This window comes from Vollenhovia emeryi, unplaced genomic scaffold (assembly GCF_000949405.1).
Source record: "Vollenhovia emeryi isolate VEMERY1.0 unplaced genomic scaffold, V.emery_V1.0 DF939149.1, whole genome shotgun sequence".
NCBI classification, from domain to species: domain Eukaryota; kingdom Metazoa; phylum Arthropoda; class Insecta; order Hymenoptera; family Formicidae; genus Vollenhovia; species Vollenhovia emeryi.
The window spans coordinates 1204052-1227089 of record NW_011967217.1 but is presented as its reverse complement, the minus strand read 5'-3'; the positions used below and the strand labels follow the sequence as shown (position 1 = coordinate 1227089).

General features: G+C 43.1%; 1 protein-coding gene across 6 annotated transcripts in view; it reads right to left on the bottom strand.

Annotated features, from left to right (window-relative positions):
• Window positions 1-23038, bottom strand: part of LOC105565763 (tensin-1-like) — a 137491-nt gene that overhangs the window by 54086 nt on the left and 60367 nt on the right. For 3 of the 6 annotated variants that reach the window (XM_012019214.1, XM_012019219.1, XM_012019218.1), the window contains exon 2: window positions 20064-20144. The exons of 2 other annotated variants lie outside the window; for them this stretch is intronic. In XM_012019214.1, coding sequence (XP_011874604.1) covers window positions 20064-20144 — 81 coding nt within the window. Of the gene's footprint in view, window positions 1-4193; window positions 4623-20063; window positions 20145-23038 lie in introns of those variants that run through there. One more of the 6 variants, XM_012019220.1, reaches the window with a different exon arrangement.

Here is a 23038-nt window from a genome sequence, read left to right as displayed (position 1 = left end):
TTCTCTCCGTGCGGTGATAACATTTGGCAAAATGTTTTCGGGACACCTTATATAATTTCTAACGAAACGATAACAGAATACAAAAATTATTTACGTACTCTGCTATCTTTTCTCCAAGCTCTTCGCGCGACGGACCCTCGAGATTTGGACACGAAACCTTAATTTGAATCAGACTCGGGATTGCGGGAACGTTCTATACAGGTTACGCGTAGTCGATCTTGATTGGTAAACGCGTGCATTGTTGAGTTAATGAAACGTTTTGTTCTAAATACGGGGCGTTGTATAATGAAATCGCTCTGTAGCAAAGCGCGTCCAACTCGTGACGTAAACCGACGGCTTTCGTTCCGTGATCCTCGCGCGTGCAACAGCGCGAACCTATATAAGCTGTGACTGTTTATCGAAACGTCACGTACAGACGACCTATCAAAACCAGAAGCGCGTTGCTTAAGCTCGCTCCCTCTTCTTTCTGTTTCGTAACTCTTTTACGTTTCGGCTACGGAAACATATTAAACACACGCGGTTTATTTGCGCGGGATATTTTTGGCGGATTTTCCGAGAATCGCAAAGAGCAATCAACCCCGACCACTCGAGCCGGATTTTATGAAATCCGCACACAAAATTGCACCGATAATGTAAAATGCCGAAAGCTCGCTTTATATTAATTGCGCGATAAACAATATCTCGCTGCTTCTCGTTTCGATCCTTTGGAAACTTTCCCCGCGGAAGTTGACTTTTTGAGTCGAGGCAATCTTTTTCCCGGAGGGTGCGATATGGTTAACCGTGATTGCAAAATTGAGCGCGATCACTGCCGAAAGATTTCAAGTGCGTTGTTTGTCGTTTCGACAAAGCGGTCTTGTCGCTCGTGGTTTTTTTTTGTTAACTATGATGCGATATATTTGTTTCACAGGCGGATGGTTACGAAACCAATCAACGCAACCCGCCCGAATGGAAGGGCAAGTGCACAAAGGGCCGAGTGTCCGAAAAAAAATTTCGCAATCCTCGAAAAAGACGATGTAAAATTGACAGTTGTGCCCGCAATTTCTCCCGGAACGTTTTATTTTTTACGCGATGTAGCATTATGCGTTTTTCTATCGTAACTTGTCTCTTTCATCTTCATGAGAAAATCATTCGTTTTAATTAGACAACATGCCGAGACATCGAGAAAACAATACGCTTCCGTGAAAACAAATATATTATTAATTACTTATCGATTATCTGTACACGGCGTGTAATTTTCGTTAAATTCAGTTTCGAAATTGCTTTTCAGTAGCTCTCTTGTGTCGTTTAAGTTACGTACAAATTTCTCTTGACGACGCTGGTTTTACGGATTAATTGAACGAGCGCCTACATAGCTTCTGTCTAGAAGATTTACGACCGCACAATATTCCTTGACATGATAAGGAAGCAGTTTTAAAGGTGAAGTTTCCTCGCAAACATCTCCGTGAAATTAACCCTTGGATGATGCTGTACACATATTTACTAATTTCGGAAATGCACTCAGATATCATTTCAAATGATACAGCGCAAAGAGATAACGTTCATACCGCACATACACGCACGCAGTATTAAAACTTTACGCGGTAAAACTTGGCGCACTCACAGATCTGCGTTTAATTACTTTAACAGGATGGGACAACTTTACTGTTTTCAATCTCGCAATAGGATAAAAGAAATTTAAATATTCGCACGCGTTTGTCGGCAAGATAATCCAATGTTAAACAGCTAATCCCGCTAATTGTTAAAAGCGTCATTAATTATAAGTATAGCTCGGCCAATTCCCCGGCACGACTACTTTGACGAAATTAAATTAATATAATCTTATGAGTGTGCTTTGTTGAAGCATTTCCGCAAAATCAATTTCGCAACAAAATAAAATTGCACGGCGCATTGTCGATATAACGCAAACTTCATCAATCAAAATTGTTCCAGTCCTCGAAAATAAATGTAAGAAGTAATATCGCAAAAGGAGGGTCGACTAATTAACCCTAATTATTAACGCGAGTTATTATTGTACGCGGGCGATTTTGTTGAAATTATGTTAGCGCGCAACGTATAAAGTAACGTTCGAATCACATTGAATTACACCGCTGTGTATAAAACAATGTGGAACTCTCCGATTCAAAAGATATTGCTATCAAGGTTTCATATTTTCTACCAAACTTTAAATTTAATTTATTTAACAAAAGCCCCACTAAATTGGTTTCGTGGCAAGTTAATTCATTCGAGTATAATACGAATCCGCATGTTTTTGCGATAATATCGCGTTTATCGAAAAATTGGGATGTAAACTCCGATTACAAACCGGTAACGAATCCCGATTTATTTTATTCCCGGCCGTTTTGACGTTTATCCGCGTTTAATGTATGTACAATCGAGTGCATTTAATGGTGTCTGGCGCGTCCGCATTCACGAAGGATATTTCGCGACATTGATTTTTTTTCCCCTGCACCGGTCACTGCGAACGTGATGTTAAACCAAATAACAGTAGCGAAACAAAGAGATGTAATTTTTACAAGATATATCACGGAGAAATTTGATAACTTTGCCGAGAAATCTGACCGTGAGCGGCGCCGGGCATTACGCGCGTAAAGATCGCGCACACGCGAATCATTTATGCCAATGGGATATTTGCCGAAAGTTCATTTTCACCGGATATCACATTCCGCGCCCGCTTTTGCGACGGGGAACCGACAACTGTCATACTAACGAGTCGCGAAACGATCGCGCGGTCGTGCGCCCGGCGGTGCCCGTGCGAGTCTTTCATTTTTAATTAGGTTACTCAAACTAATTAATTCTCGGGCGGGAGCGAGAGAACAGAGGGGCCCTCGTTAACAGAGACGACGCGACACAGGGAAATTAACAGTGGAAAAAGTTATTGACGGACGGCGGCACGACGGTAATTTATAATATGCGTAAATGGACGCGGCGCGCGCGAAATACTTTCCCTGTCTCTCCTTCTCTTTCGCTTTTATCGCGCGATGTCTCTCTTTTTTTCATTTTTTTCCCGCCCCCCTATTCGCGGAGCGATTGATTAGTTTCGTTCTCAGTTCTCACGCACGACACATTCGCCTCTTTGCCTGGTACGTAGCATGGCGTTCTAATGATGGACGCGTCGCTATTTGTTCGCAGCCACCGCAGATTAGAGCCAGACGTATTAATTTTGCATCGAGGTACGACACCGTTTACCCCCAGCAGATCCCGGCGGTCGCGGTGGCGGATCGCGTTTCGTATCACGAATTACAGCGACCCTTTTTCCGGAGGCTAATATCAAAACTTTTTTTCACGTCGCAAATTATTTGTCGCTTCTCGTCCAAGAATCTCCTCCCCCGGATATTATGTTGCGAAAAGAAAAAAAAAATATGGATGAAAGTTCTTACTGAAAAGAAAATTTATTAACGTGTTTCGTGAAACGAAACACGCTCAACGTTTTGCGACAATGTTGTCGCGTCTCCTACCCCGTCTCGAGATATTGCATTACGGGCATTCTGAATGCGAGATAATAACAACGTAAACGCGCAGGGGAAAAATTTCGCTTTAATGTAAATTTATATAAAGGAAAGCAAGGGGCATGTGAAAGAGAGCGACGTGAAGTCATTATTATGGATCTTGGAGAGACAAAGTCGTGTAACAAAGGAAGGTTAATTAAAGTTGCGAGCGCGGAGTGGCATAGGAGAGTAAATCGGAGGAGTGGCGAAATAATGGAAGCGTTTCGATACCTCTCGTGCAATCCCCATCGATCACGCGGTCCAAACTAACGGTAAACACAAAAGTAGAACAGAAAAGAATTAACCAATATAGAAAAATTGTTAAACGACGCTAACTGGCCAGTTCTACTTAGAGAAATTTGTTGCGAAAAATATTACCTCGGCCAGAGTTTGAACCTGGACTTCCCTACACTCTAGGCGTCTTACAAGTTCAACTTGAAAAGAATTAAAATAAATATACGTTTCTAATTGATTTATATCTTAAAAAGGACCGAGTTGAAAATTTAGTTAATTAAAATAAATATATTGTAGAACGATTTGGAATTTTCTTTATAGGCAGCTCCTTTGCTGACGTTTCGAGGGAAACGCGAGATACATTAATAAATCGTCTTTAGTGCAAAATTACAGATAAACGTCACCAGGTATTCATCGCCACACGATTTTCACGTGCATCGAAATTCTCACAGTCGAAATGGAAGCGTTTCTTACCTTTTAAAATTTTCGGGATATTACGACACGATTGACAATGGACACGGCCGATCGATTACGACTCACGACAAGAACAGCACCGTCGAGGGACTACGTGTCTCGCTCTTATCAAGGAAAAGCGATCGCGAAACGCGCCAAATCAGGCTGCTCTGAGACGTGATACGCGTTTGGCTTGTCGGACGCGACTGACAGCACCGTGTTGCGCCACGTGGACCCCAACCACCCCTAGAAAAGCTTTACGAGCGCAGAGGGGGTAGAGGATCATGCGCGGTGCTTCGGCTACGTCTGCTTCGAATCAATCTCTTCTACTATATTTCGCTCCGTTCGCTTTGTCTTGCTAATCGTAATTAGCAGTATTTCGTTGCTCCAGGCATCAATGCGAAATTACCATCTAATATTCTCCCTTAATTTAGCCTCGTCACGAGAGGCGATGAGAAGATAAATCTTAAAAGATGCGCGTACACGGAGCCCGCCAACGAAATGGAAAAGAGCGCGGGCCCAGAGGGGGAATGTTAGGGGTGATCTTTTTTTTAAAGAAGATCCGCTAGAACCGTTACGATATCGGGTTTCTCCGCGATGTAATTCAGACTGCAACGGCTTCTTGTCCGATCGTTGGGGGAGGACATAAACATAGCCATTATCCTAATTAGGACTTCGTAAACCCAAGTGGCCAATAACTGTCTGGTGGCCAATAACTACGGCCCTATTACATTTACCTTATATACGAGCAACCAAATAGTTCCAATATCCCAAGAACTCTCTGCTATTATAATATATTTGTATTTTGCACGATTATACGGGACATCTAAGACTGGTAGGCGCGCAGCGTGTTGCGTACGATTCGAATTATTGTTGCATATGAAATGGCCGTTTTTTAAATGAAACTTTCACCAATTGCTTTCAAATGCCGAGTAACTGTTGAATAGTGGACGCCTAGTTGCTCCGCAATATCTCTAACAGAATCTGCAAACAGGGCCATTTCATGTGCAACAACCTAATATATCTCCCTCCCCCCCCAAAAAAAGAGATAACGCTTCTCGCTACTTTTCTCGTTGAGGACAGACGGAACTTCAGACACACGCCAGGCAATGTAACAATTTCGGCTTACTCCGTGCGAGACTTTGTCGAATTATCGATCGCAATCCCTCTGTGCGAGGTGAAACAATAACGTGAGCGTAGCTGAATTACGTGGCGCGCGCGTTCCGGAGATTAATCGTTCCGCTTGTCAGTCTCGACGCGTCAAAACGTACGTCTCTCATAAACCCGGAAACCCGTACGAGCATGTTACGTCTTGGTCCCCGACAATCTCCCCGTTACTTCCTTCTCTCGGCCTTTTGCCGGGTCCCGACGTTCGCAGCACGCCAAGCCCGTAAACTCATCCCGCGTCTCGCCCATCCCGCGAACAGGGGTAGATGGCGGTGCGATGTTTACATTTCAATTATCCAACGTTTCACTCTGCGCCATTATTAGTATTTGCATCATTTAGCAGGCGCAGGAACGTGCCTCAGCACCGACTCGAGCGCTTCGTCTGGTTTCAGAATAGTTAGAGGGAGGTGGATCCGCGGGCGCACGTCGAGGATACGAATCGGTTGGTTATCCAACGATCCGCGCGAACAATTACCCGAGCGTGAAAATGGAACTTGCGCTGAATTTGAATCAGTTATTTACAATCGACACGTTCGAGTGTAAAACAGCGGGGCGGCCGACGGAATCGCAATCGTACGTCGCCGTCGAATGAATTTTCCGAACTTTGCTTTATACCCGACATCGCTACGGCGATCGAAGTAGACAAACGTTTTCGACGAGGGGTAAACCGCTGATGGGCATTGTGGTGTACAGATTTGCGGCATTACTAGGCATTTTTTGCGGGCATTAGTTTGGGCATTAGGCCCTCCTGGGGCATTGTAAAGATAAAATAAGATAAATAAGATAACAAAGATTAAGTAAAGCCCACTGAGCACATTAGTGGGCAATGGTGTACGAGATTTTGGCCAGCGGTTTTTCCCTCGGTTTTCGATAATTGTCAAAATTTTAAGTTTTTCTGTCAAGATCAGCGACTGCCCAATATTGTAACGGCGACAACAGCGCGAAAGCACAACGCGAGATCATCCAATATCCCGCTGGGGCAACTTAAGTTCCACGAACGACCGGAAGAATCTGTAATGGCGGGGAAAGATTGGTTAGTCCGAGAAACTCCAGGGAATATCGGTAAGATAAAAGACACGTTGTTCCCTCTTGTTCCATCGGCGGAAATGGGATCCTCGAAAACTGCCGTTAGCCGTTCTATCAGCGAACTTTACGACGACGTCAATGAGGTCACTATTCTGATATTGACCGGCTCTTTATCTACCGTTTCTATTGGCCCACTGACGAAATAAAACGTTGTCCAGCGTGTCGGCGATCGCCCTAATCTCCGTAACTTAAACGAATAACATCTGATGCGCGATAACATCTGTTTCATCAAGTCGCTGCACGCGATCGATCGATTGGGGCGTCGTATCTCTCTGCTAATTTTCTTTGTCAACTGCATGCCCCAAGTTACTTTTACGTTTTACGCGCAGCAATAAACACGCGCGAAAAATTTTGTCGCAAAGAACCACGCTCCAAAGGTCCGTCGCACATCGGGGAAGGATTCGACCGAAACTGTCGGCCTTCGCTGTCGTGATCCTCGGCGGTGACGCGGCGCAATGACTTCACAAGGATGCAACATTGAATCGCTGTATCATCGACCGCCGCCGTCCCTGAAATTTGAATGGGCAAACTTGTCCCCCTCGTCGGCAGTTCTAGTTAGACGTCTTCCTCCGCAGCTCCACTCGTCTCTACTCAGAGTTCGTGAATATCTGATCATCGAAGAGACGAATCGTCCGCACGGCCATTCAGTGACTGCACTTTGCGCGGTCTGGGGTCTGATAAGACGGCAGTCTGTACCAAAAGGAACATATGGGGAGGACATGTTTACCAACGCTATCTCTGCACAATACAAGAACGAATCTTCCTGCTATTTCGTGATATGAACTGCAATCGCGACTGGAATTGCGACGTACCGTGTCGGCGGCGTCATTTCTTTTAGGTATATAATTTTATGCAATGTTTCTTACAGCAACAATGTAAGATATTTAGCGTTTACATAGCGAGGATTGTATTTGTTTTTTTATCATTTTCAATCATAAATTATTGTATTGATTTTCTACAAAGCCCATTATTTTCCAGATGAGTATTACACGCGTGTGTGTGTGTGCGTGTATCGAAAAATATATATTGAAAACAACCCGTGCAATTTGAGTTGCGATATAACTATTGTTGTACAATTTTATTAATCTAATGGCACAATTTTTCATCTAAAAAAGGCTATGTTTCGGTCAAGTCGGTACGCCCAAAATTATGTGTGCGAAATATTTTTCAAGGACAATAGACCAGACCGCGTTATCACCATTCATCGTGCGATATATATTGCACCGGCGCTCTTTAAACCTTTTAAGTCGGCAACACGCTGTCGTACCGCCAACTGGAATGGAAAGGCTCTTAGCAGGTGCTTTAGGTGGGCGTGTTCAACCACGATATAGTACCTTTTAACCGCGGAAACGGTAGAAAGCACAACACGACCTGTCGACCCCCTTCCTTCTCTTTTTATCCTCACCTCTCCTTTCTTTCATTGCATCGACCACAAGCGAGAAACAAAATTTCCCCCCCGATTCTTTTTATGCTCGCAGCGTGTAATAAATAAATTTCTAAATACGTCTCGGGACAGAGACAATTGCGGTTTACCTCAAAGAGTCGGCGTTCCATTCGCCTTTGCTATGTTCATTGTAGCATTTAGCATTTTTAAGTATCACGTATGCACATACGTGTATCGTGTATCATTTTATAACGTACGTATTATATTTACTTCTTGAATACGTGCCAGCTTAAAAGCCGGAAACATTCCGCGAAAAGTCCAAGAGCGAATCATATCTGGCCGAAAGAAATTCACGAAAAAGTCAGTGCTTTAAATATTACAGCCCCTTTGCTCGAACGAGGGGCCGTCACGTTGGACCCTTCGCGTGCGCACGAGGCGTTCTATCCGCGATGCGCTACGCGCGGAAACCCCGTGGCTAGCCATAAAGAAAATCCGTGACGGGTCTAGCTTCCGGCTTTCCTCCAGAAATGTCCCGTCCTCTTTCGCCACCCCGTACGTCTTTCTCCAAAAAGTATCGCTTCTGGCACCGACCTGCTGCCGTGCCCAGCCCCCTTTGCATACTGAACGTATGTACGTCATCTCCTTCCGCACAGCGGGACGCGAGATACGCCCTTCGATCGGTTTGTCTTCGCTCTCTAACGGCAAAAATCCGCCCTCGGAATAGCCTCGAAAGACATATTCTAAATTTTAATATCGCGATCTACGGCGAGGCGAGCCTCTCCGCGAATCTCCCGCTTGAAGTTTCCTTTCATTTCGGAATTCATAAGAGACAGGCGAATCAGCTCTCGCATTTTTATGGACGTCAAGTTTTGTGGAGCGTCTCTTTAATAGAGCCTACCCGACAGTATTATTATTTTAAGGCACAAGTTGACCGGACCCCGAAGCGGCTGGACTGACAACGTCACGTTATGTGATCGAGGACGGTGCGATTAGTCAAAAGCACACATGTGGTGTCGCGCGCGTTAGCCTTTCGTAAATATTTAATGACACGTTCCCCGGCACTCCCGGCCAATCGGCCAACGAGAAGAACTGGTTCAGCTATGGCGCGGCAGATGAGATAATTATTGGCGATGATCGGTGCCTACTGCGGGACACGATGAATTTGCAATAATCGCTCAAATTGCTGTGTGGGATCAAGAAACCGCTGTGTGGAATCGGGAGGAAAAAACGGGTGGAACAACTGCACTTTGTGGGCTTAATTATACCGGTTTGATTGTCTGGAAATTACCACAATGTTGATTGAACTGCTATTCCGATCGATCAATGTCGCGGCCATAATAAAGAACCGTCGAATAACACCTTAATTTATCAAATAATTACAGAGATTCATATGAAAACTTTCTTGCCTGAGACACGACTGGTTTTTAGCGCTACAGCGCGATTTATTTATACCTTCCTGCCGTTATTACAAAGTAAGAACAATGAGGGAGAGAATAACGCTGCAGTATTTTCCACGATTTGATGAAGAGGACAATATATCGTTTTCGAAACGCGCGAGAGAGAGCAAGTTATTTTAACATTATTGAGTTTTATAATCTTCTTCATTTACCACTTGCAGACACGCATTCACCAACGAAATATGAAACGCCACGAATATATATGATTATATATGACATTATATAGGAATCCATTTGAAATTGAACGTACAAGCAGAACAAATTAATAACACGCATCGCTGTGAGGGTCTACGTATCAATATCCGCTGCAATCCAATTTTACTAATCCATTATTTGTCTGAAATTCAATTACCGATGATTCGCCCGGTTTGGAAAAAGCCAGAAATTCATCATCGACGGTGCAAAATCGAGTCGTAGCTCGACGTGCCTCTGTACCGTTGCATGCACGCGTGATCCCGAATCCGCCGTTTCCCTCGAAACTGCACCGAGCTAACACCGCGCGAGAACTTTCCTCCTTTTCGAGACTACTCGGCATGAGTTACAAGAAGAAAGGCGGGCGGGAGAACGGACGCGAATGGAACTGCCGCAACGACGGGAGAGTTTCTGCCGTAATATTCGAGATCATTTGAGATACTTTCAAAGGGTGGGCTCGTGTCCAGCAAGCGAAAGAGAGAAAGGGAGGGAGAAATAGTACAGACATCGCGTCCCGATCTTCATTCCCGTGAAGGAACCCTCGGCCGTACGCGACGGACACACGCGGCTCCTTCTCCGCGTCTACATATCCCATCTTTCGTAGAGGATGCACGCAGAGGTGGCTTCGCAAATCGATACACCGCGCTTCGCTCGCAAAATATCCGTTGGATATTTTTTACCCGGCAATACCCCATTATCGCTCCGCTCAATAAAATAATAATGCCGCGAGCTCTATTATCGTCGCGCTCGTGCCCCTAAAATAGGTATCTTCCGTACCTCGCGTATTTCAGTGCACGTCCCGTTATCTCGTGTCACTCAACTGAATTTATTTAATCAAAACTCTTGAATTGTTTCGCGCTACAACGGTCTCTTTTTTTTCATTGAGTTATATTATTTATGATAACAGGGTCAGGACTGTACAGTTTCTGTTTTTATACCGTATCTTACGTTTGTAGATTATCTTTGTAGAAATTCAATACCTTTGCAAAATGTATTGCTGGGAAATAAGAAAACTGTGTAACGTTGAGAATAATCAAACAATCGTGGGTAAGCGGCAATAAACGATTAATTAATATTCCAAGAACGAAGAAAAGAGGACTTAAAAATTGTGGTTTCACTTTGTCTGTACTTGCTTTATCCTTTAAGCTTCGCCCTTCTGAACCGCTGCCTCTTCGCCCGGCCTGTTGTTTCTCTTTTCGCGTTTGTCAGGGGCAATGACAGGATATTAAAGTAGGAACAACGCGTAGACTGCAGACTGTAAATATCCGGTGGTGCTCGGCTTGCCTGACGTACACAGTGAACAGGCGGATAAACCTGCGCCAGCAAAAGGATTCCCAGCCAGCCGGACATGGGCGGCGAGGAATCTCCGCTGTCCGTATGGAAATGCACCGCAGAGTTTATTGCACGCCGGCTATGAAGCGCCGGTCGAGATAATAGCGTTGATGAGGAAGATATAAATTACTTGATGCTGCGAATAAGCGACAAAGACGGCGTGCGGCCGTTTTCCTTCTCCTGCGTTGGCGTACACGCATTGCGCGAGTTACTCGGGCGACCGCTTGATTGATTCAATACGCTTGGCGATAAGAAGTACCGTTGTAGCAGTAATCGATGCAATAATTATTTTAATCAAATAAAATGCACAAGGCTCTGACGTGAAATCATGAATATGAAGTAATAAAGGATGTAAGAGCCAAGACGGGATGTTGGCGTCTAAATGATTTTCATCTTGAAATTTATCGCGAAAAATTTTCCTCGGCCAGAGTTTGAACCTGGACCTCTCTCTCTCTCTCTTTCTATAATTATTTCAATCCTTCCATGCGGCTTATTATTTTTGAAACTTTAATGTAGAGTCTATTAATGTACCCTTGAATGACAAGTACAAGAAATGCATTGGATTGTTCTCTTACAAACGTACACGGAAAAAACCGATGTTGTATCAACAAGATCAGGGTAATTGAAAGAAAATCGTTGAAACAACATCAATATTAATGAATGAAAAACATCAGATAGTTGTCTGAATAATCTGGATATTTAGTTCAATGCTTAAAATTACAATCCGTATGGCAAATACAATTGAATCAGTTATTTATGTTTGTGGCAGCCCGTGACGTCAACACCCGCAGAGAAAATTTCCGGATCCAATGTTATTGCACTTCAATGTATCAAAAATAGAATTGATATAGCGCCAATCATATTTATTATAGAGAAAGGAATATTTGAATCTTAAATGAAAAATTCTAAAATCTAGAATAAAATGATAGCGTGCGGAAAATTTATTCTAAACGCAAGAACAACGACAAGTTACTCTTGTCTCAATATAGTAACTCAATCTTTTTTAATTCGATAGAGGAGAGTAAGAATTATTGATTTTACTTATATATTGTCTTAGTTTTATACTAAATGAGGTTGTGAGAAATATAAATGCGCCAAGAATATTTTTTTGTCTCGGTAACAGAAAACTTTCCTGAAGGTGGACGTTTGATTCAAGCAACTTTGTTTTTCGATTCAACAGCATTTTCTTCCGCGTGGAAATAACATTTTATCGTCGGTTCGTCTTTAAGTGAAATAAAATGTGTGACGAATTTTCGATGTGAAAAATATTTCGAAAATTGGGTACTTCCATTTTATTATGTTCATTAAAAGTTTCACAGAGATCCTACATTCGGAGTAGCCGCAAAGTAACTTCTCGAAAATTTAGAGCCCCAATATAGAGAGACTGCGGGAGAATTTATGATTCACAATGATGAGAGAGGTAATATCGCGTGGCTATTCTTTATTGTAGCTAATAAAGAAGGTCTTAGAACGACCAAGGTTTATGCGGAGGTCACCTTTCCTTATTCGGGATTGAGTCATTTTTCTACCTCGGAAATCGACTCGCGGACAATCTAATTGTTGAAATCCTATACCGGAAGCGCGTAACTAAATCTTTCTAAATGAAATCTTGAAACGACGCAAAAACGAAAACTACTACACAATTCCGACATAATTAATTGTCTATTTTAGATTAAACGTTCAATTGTAATGCAAATAACAGAGATAGCGCGGTTAATTAAAGAACGAAATCTAAACTCCAGATGCGTTTATGGTGAAACGTGCTGAAACGGGAAAAGAGAGAAAAACCGTTTCTCCTAGGAAAATTTTGTTTCCCAACTTACGTATTAAGAAACTTCTTCCCCTCTCTGTAAAAATGCGGAAAATGTTGCAAAAGAGGTACTATATCCATACACTGTATCTAGTTTGCAAAAATCCGTCTCTAGACGAGCATATTCCGTTTGACAGCTACATCGAGCACGACGATTTTTCTACGCCGGCGAGCAAAACGCGTAACCGATGTCTGGTCGGAATAGTTGAAACCACATCGAGTGTGAAAATATTTGGAGCCGTAGAAAGGCTCTTTGACTTTGACCTGAATCGAGCATCTCTCGATTTTCAGCGTCTCGGAAGAAAACCTTGCTTGCCGCGACGGAGGAAAGGGGTAGGATGAATGGGATATGAGAAGACCGTAGGGAGAATAGAGAGAGGGAGCGAGGGAGAAGGAGAGGGGAAAAATACCGTAAGCGCTGTAGAGACTCCATCGGTAGTCTGGCTGGTGGATCCTCTCGTAAAAGTGAGCCCGGGAGAGTAATAAAAAGAGCGACAGATAAGCCGCTTCGTATTGCCTCTCGATCGATGGCGTGTTGCATTGACGTACGTGCCGAGCTCGCTCGCGCCGAACACTTCTCGGTGATAATCCACGAATTCCTTGCCAATACGTTTCCGTAATCTACGACTGAGAATACCCGCACGGTGGCCGCTTCGCCGTGGTAGACCGAGAGTTAACTCGGCGATTCTCTTTTTCCTCTCTCTTTCTTCCCCCCCCCCCCTTCCTCCGCAGCTTCCTCCAAATGATTGTGGGCAACGCGGAAGACCCGCCCCGCCTTTTCAAACCGAATTTACTTAAACTTCCACTCCGCGGATTAACTCATTTTTGCATAAACACCGTCCGTTTAAAGCATCTTTCAGCCGACGGTGTCCGGTGCGTTTGCGCCCAACTTTTTGCGACGCGGATGCAAAAGCCCACTCTCGTCGCGCATCTGCATCCACATCTACGCCGCCGACACGCTCGCGCGTCCGCGCTCGCGCTCACGCACTCGCGTCTCGGGACCAAGAAACGAAAAAGAGGGGAGAAGGGCGATTCGCACACACGTCCAACGAAGGAGTTCAACGACCTGCGGGAATGCCAGGGCACCGGCAGGCTATCGTTTTAAACCGTGTTCGGCAATCTCGTAAGACCCGCCGCCGCTGTATGTGGAGGCGCGTACTTTTGATAACGGCGACCCCACGGAAGGGATTACGGGAGATCGGCGGCGAGCTCTGCAAGCGGGAACTGGGTGCGCAAAACGGGCGTCGTTGAAACCGATGTGTAATTTCGACGACCTCGATGCCGCGGCAATTGGGGAAAAACACCCGCCCGCGCAAAGATCGCACTCGCGCGGCATCGAAATTCACGCCCTGCCAGAGTCCGGCGGCGGACGTTTAATCGGCAACGGTCGGTTCGTTGCGGATTGTACACGGCCCACATGCGGCACGCCCGTCCTCGACGTCGCCGCGCGATCGTCCGCGAAACCGATGCCGAAACCGCACCGTCGTAAATGCGGGAAGACGGAAAGTGCGAGCGCGGACAGAGATCGATTTTCCACGATTCCCCGGTGGTTTTCGCGGCGAATCGTAATTTGGGGATGAACCGGTTAAACGTGATTCTCTCGCCCTTTGTTCCTCGACGGTTTGCGAGCGGACTTTATCGCGCAAAATTTCAAAGACCCGAAACCGCTGTGAGCGTAGCGCATCCGCGCCGCCCCCGGAGTCCTCCTCCTCGTTTTCACGAGGATCAACGCTCCCGCGAAACAATCGGTGGTACAGAACAACGGCGTTAAGAGATCCCTGGTAATTAGCGTGTAGCGCGAACCCGCGGCCGATTAGGCCATTGTCGTTCTTCTTTATTTTCAACCCTCGCGATAAAAGAGCGCCCCGGAATACCGAGGAGAGAGAAGAGCCAGTGAAAGAGGTCGGCGGCTACGCATCCCCGAAATCAATATGGATACCTACACGTCTGCGATATACCCCGCACGTGCTCTCGCGCGTTTCGGGACCTTTCGCCGTGTCTATGGGGTGGTCAACGTGTCAGGGATGGAGAGGCACCCTTCTCCGTGACAAACTGCCCCATACGTCGTGATCCGCGAAACGAAAGCGACGCTTCTACGTCATTGACCACCGTGACAAACTTGTATATACACGTGTATGTCGTTCCATTATTTAACCCCCGGCCTCGCTAATGCGCGACGACGAAATTATTCCGTGTGTAACGACGCGAGAAGAAACACATATCTTGCAACGTTAGACATTTACCAATCTCCGGCAAACGCACTCGAATGATTGAATCGGTGCAGGTATCGATATTCGAATCGCCACGGAATTTAAAGAGGAGGACGCGATCTTAATGAATCGTAATTCGAGCAATTGACCTGGAACGCTTTAAAGAGAATGTACCTGCGTTAAATTCAGTTTACATTAAATTCTACCGTCGTTCACTTTTGCAGAAATAATTCCCGATTGTTTGCTGTCACAGGCACTTTCGGATGCATACCTCAAGATCGTATTTCTTTGACACGACTGCCTTTGTCATAGCTTTAATAACTTAGCAAGCCGGAAACCCGAGAAAAAGAAACCGATGGTATGCCAATACATCATGCCGCTGTAGAATGCGTTTATTGGATTTTTTTCCGATTAAATTACATTCCACGATGGCTCGTCGATTTGATTTTGAATTTTAATAGCGCGGCCGCGATTTCTTTGGACCTCATCTTATACACTATCGCAAACTTGAGCAATTTAATAACTAGTGCAATATTTAAAAAATTAATAATTATAAAGATTGTATTAAAGTAAAATAAAAGTAATATATAAAGACATTGATAATTAGTTAATGCAAAGAATAGCGATTTCTTTGGGCCTCATCTTATACGCTGTCGCAAACTTGAGCAATTTGATATAACTAGTGCAATATTTAAAAAATTAATAATTGTATTGAAATAAAATAAAAATAATATATAAAGAGATCGACAATTAGTTAATGCAAAGAATAGCGATTTCTTTGGGCCTCATCTTATACACTGTCGGAAACTTGAGCAATTTGATAACTAGTGCAATATTTAAAAAAATTAATAATTATAAAGATTGTGTCAAATTAAAATAAATGTAATATATAAAGACCCTGGTGTGGCGATCGTGGCGCAGAGGATTGCCCGCTGGTCTGGTAATCCGAAGACCCCGGGTTCAAAACCGAACAAAACATTGTTGGTTTTCGTTCGATCGCCACATAGTGAAACAGATATAGAGAGAGGCGTTATAAAAACGCCTTGTAACCCTAAGGGGTATTAAATCAGTCCTACGGAATGTTTCCGTAACTTTGTCTTTAATAACTGTAATATTTCCCTGATCTCCTCAATTGTTTATTCGAAAATTCCACCCCACATGGAATCAAATTTTTTTTATAAAGACCCTGGCTGAGGTAACATTTTTCGCAATAAATTTAGAACATGAAATATTTTGACACTAACATTCTGTCGCGGCTCTTAGTCCTTTATTCCTTCAAATTTGTGCTCATCACAATTGAGCCATACGAATTTTATTAATTTATTAATACATAAAGAGATGGACAATTAGTTAATGCAAAGAATAGCGCGTATTTATATAGCGTATAGCGTTTACACTGATAAATGTAACGCGACATAAAGAAACGTGTGCAAATTGATAACATGTTTTCACAAGAATATTATACAGCGTTTCAATTTGTAACGACAATACGTCTGATGAAAAAATAATAGCTATTTCGAAATTGCGTAACTTCCAAAGAGCTATTTCAGATGAAATGATTTTTCGGTACGATGTATTTCCGTTAACCGACCGTATTGGTACAATGTACCCCAGCTGGATATCCGGCGAAAAAATTCGGACCACTGTTTGACACCTCGTGAAAGCATCTCATGTAATTGGCAATTAAAGCAGATGGCTTTGACAACCTATCCACTCCGCGACACTTGAAATTCGTACGTGCTAAAGAGAACGACGAAATTATCCGCGCGAACAGTTCTAACTTCGTCAAATAAATTTCCGTTCATTCGCACTGCCATTTTTTTTTGTTAAACCCCCGCGAGAGAAATACCATTCAATGATTTTGTTTCAATTTAAATTTCGGGGTAAAGGCTTCGAGAGCCCCTTTGAGCGGTTTCCGCTGTAAATTTTCGTTTTGCTACAGAAAAATGTTCTTTGAGCAGAAAAATGTAATACGATAAAAACTACGGGCAATTTTGTCAATAGATGTTTTCGGTCTACTGCTGTTTCAGACACATCCAAAGTTCAAACCAATTATCACGACAATGTGATTTCCTTTTTACTAACGAAAGAGCTTCCATTATTACAATATTTATTTAAAAGAATTTTTGTTAATCAATTACAAACATAAACACCATGTAGGACCTGGCGCAGGTGGAGGCAGCCAATTCAATTACTATGTGAATCCATATACCGTATTTTTTCCAACCTGTCCTACGCCCCGTTACTTCCGAACATAGAACGCATGTTTCTCGTTAGGTAGAATCGTTATAGTCAGTGAGTTTACGTGTTATAAAATCGCTGAACGATTTAATAAATTATTTTAAATGCTATACCTAGCATTCAGCACTAATACAGTATATGGAAAAAATACGGTAAATGGATTCACATACGTGTAGTAATTTAATTGGAAGTAAAACTTCTTGTTGATCCAACTGGAATATACACGAGTTCGGTTACTTGATAAGAGCCTGATACTTGGGTCGAAACGTCGTACGAAATGTAACATTCAACTAAATATATTGCCAGTTGGATCAATAAGAAGCTTTATTTCTATTTTATTCATCACTGGTGACTTTAAGTATACTCCTCTGCTGGTTAATTTAATTGGCTGCCTCCACCTGTGCCAGGTCCTAAATGGCGTTTATGTTTGTAATTGATTTATATCTTAAAAAGGACCGAGTTAAAATTTCGTTATAGTTTTCGTTGAATTCGGTATAAAGAGGGAAATCCGTGATGACTGGTCGCAAATAAAATTGTCGTATCTTACGTGTTGTTAACGATTGTAGCGCAAAACGTGGAAACGCCGACACCCTGTCTGACAACGGTAGGCGACCGGCGAAGCGTCTCTTAACCAGCCGAGCGTGATTTTCGCCTCATTTACGGCGACCGTATAAATATAAATATTGCAGGGGTGAGACGAGATATACGCGCATTTACGGCGTGTTACACTAAACGCTTCTTTGAAAGTCTGATCTTCCACGATGGAGTATAACAATAGGGACGATTTGCGAAAGTGCGCATTGAGTGGGAACGATCACGCTGAACACGGGGTAGGCAAGTGATTCGTCCAATTTACGACTCATTACTTTGAAGATTACCCGTGTCCTCCGATTTCGTTATCGCGAATCTACAACTTTATTTATAAGCGAGAAAAAAGATCAAATCGATTGTCATACAAAAGACCACACTGAAAAAAATTTCTGGTTGAATATGGACGAATCAGATAATTCCTTTAGGATTTACCAGAATTCCTGTAATCCTACAGAAATTCTGGTAAATCCTAAAGGAATTATCTGATTCGTCCATATTCAACCAGAAATTTTTTTCAGTGCACAAACGAATTTTTTATAGATAAAATAAGTTGGAGAGCCAATGTTATTCCGCTCTTTGCCAAAAGTGCATCGTAAAAATACCAGATTGGTTCTTCGTCTGCAATAATTTTTACAGGAAAGGATTTACATTAAACGATTAATAGAGGAAACCTCTCTATTATGAGATAGAGGCTTCTAATATGAGATAGGAGGTTCTTAACGTCCGAATTTAATCACAAATCTTTTGTTGCAACGATTACACAATCTAACAATGAATTTTCCACTGAACAGATTTCGCTCCAAGGATAAGAAACTCACGGTGGAATCAACTGCTGATGCCTGTTAATTTAACAGAAACCCCGCTGTCACATATTAGGTTCCTATCTCATAATAGGGGACCTTCCTCTATTAATATTAAAACATTTCAAACTGTCTCTTCGTGTAAGACTTTTCCTCTCACAACACATATCCTTTCCAAGACTGTGTGGCTGATGCATTAAAGCCCTAATTAGCAGAAGACATAATATGCTTAGATATCAGAATTTCCTCGCAACAATCTACTCATTAGTCTACATCGGCTAACGAGCAATTACAGCAAAGAGCGTGTCAACGTATCAGCTTTTATCTTTTTTTCAAATTTTTATAAAATTAAAATTCGATCATGCCGATACCTCACGGTAGCTTACATCTCCGTCATTTGGGTATTGAAGGTTGGAAAAGAGTCGCGCGAGAAAAACGGAGAGTTCAATAATATTACTACATGCCTCAGTGGTCGAATTGGTGAGACACCCAGAGCGTAGGGAAGTCCAGCCGCGACTTTGTCGCTAGTTACTTTGTGCTATGTGTTCATGCCATTTTAATACGTTATGTTTCATGCTGCATTTTTTTACGTATGTTAAAACAAAACGCATGTGAGACAAAGCGCAAAGGATGCCAAAAGGATAACATAAAAATAACGCAAAATCTGGAAAAAACAAGGCGCAAACAAACGCCAGAAATAACGTCAAAATGTCACATCCTCTACTAATGAAGTAGTATCACGGGGAAAATAGCAACGCGTTCTTATACACGCGGCGGGCTACTCGACACGTACGCCCGCGCACACATGTATACTTACGGAGATTAAGTAGGAACTTCCTGGCACGAGTTATTCCCGCTCGTAGGCAAACATATTCAACTCCGACGAAACTCAAAGCCGAAATTCTGCTGATCCGTTCAGGTACGAGAGTCATTACTAGATTTACAGTAATAGCGCAGCTTAGAGTAACAATCCCCACCCTAACATGAGAACCGTTTTGATTCCTTTGCCATATGGCACTCATCTGTTCGGGCTAATTACGAAATGTATTTGCCGTTGATTGCAATTGATGTCAAGCATTAAAACGAACGGAATAAGCCCCGGTGTCAATGGGCGTCATCAGGCACGCGTCGTTATTTACGATATTACATTATACGGCAGAGGCGCCCGTAAAACGCAACAAATCGTGATAACGGTTTCTTAAAGTAATGTCTAAATAAATATGAGACCGAGCGGGCGAGGATCTATACAGGATTACGCTCATCTCGCTGTGCACATCTTTCGCAACGATTTGAATATAAAACTGGCGAATTTATCATGCATGCAAAACGGGAAAACAAACAGGGCGAAAATGGGACCGCTGGTATATGCCGCGGCATTATCCTAGGATCTTATTGCTTCTTATTATGCGAGGAGGCGCGCTAGAATAATTCGTCTTGTCGCGCATTACCGGAAGGAGCGGGTTTGCCGTCCCACGAAAAACAATGTCACCTCGCAGGCATAATTTGTCACTTCTCGTATATAATAATCATATTCCCGCAGGGAGAGGGGGGGGGGAGAAAGGGGGTGCTAAGTTAGAAATAGTTTTCAGTACGCGACAGAATCAGGGGAGAGAGCACTTACCCGGAGTATCTCCAATTGGGAGCGCACAAATTCCGCGCGGCTGGCAATGTCGGGAACCGCCACAGGAAACGAACCCATGTACTGCGACAGAAAGAACTCCGTGTTAGAAGCGACGCATGAGGAAAGTTTTCTCTCGGCTGTAGCTTGTCCGCTTTCGAAAAACTTTGGAGATGTTAAATAAGGGCGGCTGCTAACCGACGAGAAGAATTTCACTTTTCTTCCCCGGCGACACAAACGAAGCCAAAAATTCTTGCCGAGAAACGTACATTTTCCTGCCTGCATGTATTCAAATATTCTCACGAATAGGCTTTGTGCTATTCTCACGTGCTTAGCAGATATATATATTTTTTCCACGCTTTCTCCAGTGCGTTTATTATTATCCTCGGCGAGAAATAATTTATCAGCCCGTCGACGCAACCGTGCGTCGAGGGGTCGCAAACCCAACCCGGCGGGTGGCCGCCAGACAACGACGTCACACATAGCGGGTAAACTATACCGCCACGCACACGCCGTTGGAAAACAATAAAGGCAGACCTGGCCTACGACAAGAATTTAATTTCCTTTTTCCGTTTCGAGGACATCCGTACACCGGAACGCAACTGCCCCCTTTCCCGCCCCCGTCTTCCGCCCAGACCCCGCCATTTCCTTTCAATAGTCAATTTGGCTGGCGATCATCCCTGCCCTCACGCGCCCGAGACGAAATTTGGGAAATTTCGTTTCTACCCTCGATCGAGAGGCAACTGCTTCGCTCTCGGCTCAAAGGGAGGCCACCCGACGAAGGTCTCCTAGAAAATTTTTATCGATTTCACGTTCCCTCTGCATATTATCGGCGCCGTGGGGAGCGTATGGCGACGCGAACGCGATTTGGAAATATATTATATCTGATCGATCGCAGCGATTTGACCGCTACGAATTTGTGGCCCGTTCGTTTTCGCAACGATGTCTTGCGCTGGTACGAAAAAAAACAACAACAAAGAAACAAAACTGAAAAAATATCCTTCATAAATAAGTTGGAAAGACTCGTATTTCCGGTATGGGAATATCTCTCGCTTGGTCAAACGTGTCGCGCGCCGATTATATGGTCGATAAAAATAGCGACCCTCCAAACACGACGATAAATAAAAATACCAGGGGTTGGGTTCTAGGGACGTAATAAATAACGATACCTAACGCAATTATGTGCTCACAGTGCGCGTACACATATTTCTTTCTCATAAACCACAGCAAGAATACCCAGAGCTCTAGAGATATTTGCGAATAGCGGAAGATAGATTAACTTAATAAAGTTTCACGTATGAATTAATGCGTAATAGCGGGGAAATTCGGCAAGGAAAATTACGAATTAAAGTATAGCAGAATACGGCGCGTCTGATTTACGATTCCGCCGCGGTTGCCGCGCTGGCGAATTTTTCCTAGCCTGGCAGTATTTTGATCGGTAGGTTCGTACCGCAATATAATCCGGGTTTTAATCCTCCCGGATGATTCTCATTGTTGTGTTTCATCGAACTTGTCTCTGGGAGGATCTCCTCCCGGAATCGCTGGGATTTTCCTGAATTATTATGCCACTGCGCAGAAGGGCTGGAATACTCACCGAGAGAGAATTCCATAGGGGATGGATGTTTTATAAAAATATTGGGGTGGAATAGCTCTTATTATTATGAATACAAAACGTGAAATTACCTCCTCTTCCTAATTATTCATAGGCCAGTATTGGAAAACACACACTCAGATTTCTGTTACTGAGACAAAAAATACCCTTGACGCATTTATATTTCTCACACAACCTCATTTAGTATAAAAATAAGATGATATCAAAATAAAATCAATAATTCTTATTCTCCTCGAATTAAACAAGATTGACTTACTATATTGCGACAAGAGTAACTTGTCGCGTTTAGAATAAATTTTCCCTCCATCTTGCAACGCAAAGTTGGCACCGCGATATTCGACAAAAGACTATCATTTTATTCTAGATTTTAGAATTTTTTATTTGAGATTAAAATATTCCTTTCTCTATAATAAATACGATTGGCGCTATATCGATCCTATTATATGATACATTCAAGTGTAATAATATTGGATCCGGAAATTTTTTCTCTGGGTGCAAGGATACAAAATACAATTTTAATATATTCGAAAGAAATGGCCCTGTTTCATGAATATATCCGAATTATTTTCTACTATAAGATTGTGTTATTAAAACAAAATGAATTTTAATAATAACGTTATATTAATTAATAATGTTACATAATAATATTTCAACAATGTTACAATTGTTGCAAATATTATGACTCGAGAGAAAAGTTACATGTAAATTTACATTTAAAAAATTTCGTTTTTAGAAATTCCAAATTAATAAAATCCTTTTTATCGCAATGCACTTTTCCACATACACGTACATCAACGCGAGTTACCTTATGTACGTCTACAATTTCTTTTATCATCGTCTAGTTTTATGATAAAAACCGATTCCGCCGCACCGCGCCGCGCAAACAGCTCGCTGTACCGCAATTACCGCATTTCCACCGGCGCGAGCAATCGGCCGTGCTAATATCTCGCAGGCATTAAAACGAGCGTTAAAACGAACCGATTGAACGATCACGACAATCGAAGAATGTAAAAGCCCGTTTTCTCCACGACGCTCGCCGCCGCACATGGTGCTGCCGCCAGCGAGGAATCGTTACGATTATTACGGCACTATAAATCCACGATATATTTCACGGTGGCGAAACACACTGGTTATTTTATTCGATCGCTTATATCCCACCCGAGCCACGCGATTCTCTCGTTCACGTCGCGCGTAAGAATCAGCCAAATGACGCAACGACACAATCGTTCATCCTGCGGCACCTGTTCTAATATATAAACTGAGATTGTTTTCCTAACGTTAGACTAATTAATTCATAATTGACCAACAAATGCGTGTGCGCGTAAGCTCCGTCTTCATTTTAAATTGAAATTTCCAACGGCGTTTC